The sequence below is a fragment of the Perca fluviatilis genome, chromosome 11, assembly GCF_010015445.1.
Source record: "Perca fluviatilis chromosome 11, GENO_Pfluv_1.0, whole genome shotgun sequence".
NCBI classification, from domain to species: Eukaryota; Metazoa; Chordata; class Actinopteri; order Perciformes; family Percidae; genus Perca; species Perca fluviatilis.
The window spans coordinates 8,734,464-8,736,656 of NC_053122.1; the positions used below are offsets into that span (position 1 = coordinate 8,734,464).

Here is a 2,193-nt window from a genome sequence, read left to right on the forward strand (position 1 = left end):
CGCGGGGCCTTGAGTTTGACGTGTGTTATAGAGCATGAACTTAGTCAGGACATCTTGAGTTTATCTGTGTTTTAAGCCCCCAATGTCGCACTAGGATTAGGCAATGGTTATGGTTAGGTTTGGGTTAAAACGCAGCGCCCAGGATGGGTGCTACGAGGGGGTTAGGGTTAGGTTCCTTGAAGTCAACGGTCGCAGCGCTGCCTAGAAGGAGACGTTGGGGGCTTAAAAGACCATCGAGCACATCTTGATAGGTTCAGTGTAAACCTATTGACACTGTTGGTCTTCTGAATCATAAAGTCACTGCGACATTAATGTATTAATGTATAGGATGTAAGTATTGATCCTGTTCACCTTTCCCGTCCTATTTATATACTGTCTGTGTGTGTCCAGATGGTGATGGTGGTATGCTGGTGGTTCAGGTGACCGCTGACAGGAACCAGCCTGAAGTCCCTCTGCTGGAAGGTTCTGGGAAGAGCTCAGAGGCCCTCACACTGCAGGTATATTCATGAAAAACTAAAATAAACTGCTAACAGGGCTATTTTCTATGAGGCGTCATTGACTTCAACAACATAAATGTGCGTGAGGATTAATAAGGCATTTTGTGTGCGTGTGCGCAGGACATCCTGCAGCTGCTCGGGCAGAGAGCTGATGCCCCCTGGGGTGTTCACCTGCGGATCCGCACTCAGCAGCTTCTGGAAGCTTCTCTCAAACTGCTGCACTCAGCCTACAGCGAAGAGACGCTCTACAGGCCTGTCTGGATCAGCATGGAGGGTCTGCAGAGCACTGACAGCACCACGGTATGTAGATTCCTGCCCGACTCATTTATTTTCCACCAGCATCTGTTTCTGATACACAAAAAAAACCTGGGCTTCAGTTTCTGCTGATTTCATCCCATGAATCAGCATCTTTTTCCCCGGCAGATTATTCCTGTTGGACCGAGAGTTGCTCGTCATTGTGCTTCTGTTCCACTACATACGGTGCAGTAGTGTTCATCCTCTGTCGTACTTTCCTGCTCTCTCTTTCAGGAGTTTGTATCCACAGTAGAGAGGCTGTTCCCTTACGTCACCCTGGTCCTGACGGAGCAGAACTGGCCTCCTCGGATCCCAGCGACGGGCTGGTCTCAGAGGGTGGCGCTACACCTGAACACCGCATCGCTGCCGGAAGGACAGGAGGCGCGGAACTCTCTAATGGCACTGATGGATAGATATGACCTGATAGTAGAGGATACAACACGCAGTGCTGGAGCTCTCGAGGTCTTTAAAGGACTTGTGAGCCAGCGTACAGGCAGAGCAAACACAAACCTGTATGTGATATCTGATCGATCCTAACGGTGGATGGACTCGACTGACCCAGAGATACGTCAGTTATCACTTAAAAGGATATTTGTGTCATACAGTTGCCTCTTAAAATGACATATTGGAAGAATTGGATATATTGGAAGGCTAATGTTATCAGGCTGATACTGGCTCGTTACTGATCTATCCAGTCCCTCCAGAAAAATGTGATTATACGATCGCATAATTCAGTGCATAATGAGCCAAAGTCCGCATATTTATGCGGGGGCTGCATTTTTTCAAATACGGCGCACTTTCGCCGCATAAATCACTTTTTTTTTCCTTTTTCATCAAACCACAGTTTTTGCAAGTTCCCGCAATTTTTGCAATTTCATCGCATAAAACTGCATAAATATCCAGCATATTCAATCGAATTTTTTAAGAAAAAGTGCCGCATATTCAAGGATTTTTGCCCGCAACAATCACAAAAAAACTGCATTTTTCTGGAAGGACTGTCTATCAGTGTGTACAGTATGGTTGGGGGGGGGATTATTGTACATAATGCCATAAAGAAAGCTTGAGTCTTGTTTTGCACTGAAATAAAATGAATACCTGTTGTTCTGTTTTAATTGCTAATTGGCATGTTAGCATGCAAACATGCTAAACTAAGATGGTGAACTACCTGCTACAAATCAGCCTGTTAGCCTGCTGAATGCTAGCATTTATCTCAAAGCACTGCTGTGCTTTATCACAGCCTCACAGAGCAACTAGCATGGCTGCAGAATATCAAGTCTGCTGGAAGATATGTTACCATCCAACTGACTCAAGATTTAGTGATGTAATGCAGTCATGTAATTACAATACTGTATATTGCCGTGTAGTTTAGTTGAATTCTGATTAGAAGGACATAGAACAAACA

General features: G+C 45.2%; 1 protein-coding gene across 5 annotated transcripts in view; it reads left to right on the top strand.

The window, feature by feature from the left end:
• fam151a (family with sequence similarity 151 member A) overlaps positions 1-1,642 on the top strand; it is an 18,237-nt gene extending 16,595 nt beyond the window's left edge. For all 5 annotated transcript variants that reach the window (XM_039816928.1, XM_039816929.1, XM_039816930.1 and 2 more), the window contains 3 exons: positions 391-497; positions 618-797; positions 1,026-1,642. In XM_039816928.1, the coding sequence (XP_039672862.1) occupies positions 391-497; positions 618-797; positions 1,026-1,328 (590 nt within the window). In that variant the 3' untranslated portion in view covers positions 1,329-1,642. The remainder of the gene's footprint in view (positions 1-390; positions 498-617; positions 798-1,025) is intronic.
• Positions 1,643-2,193: the final 551 nt, after the last annotated feature.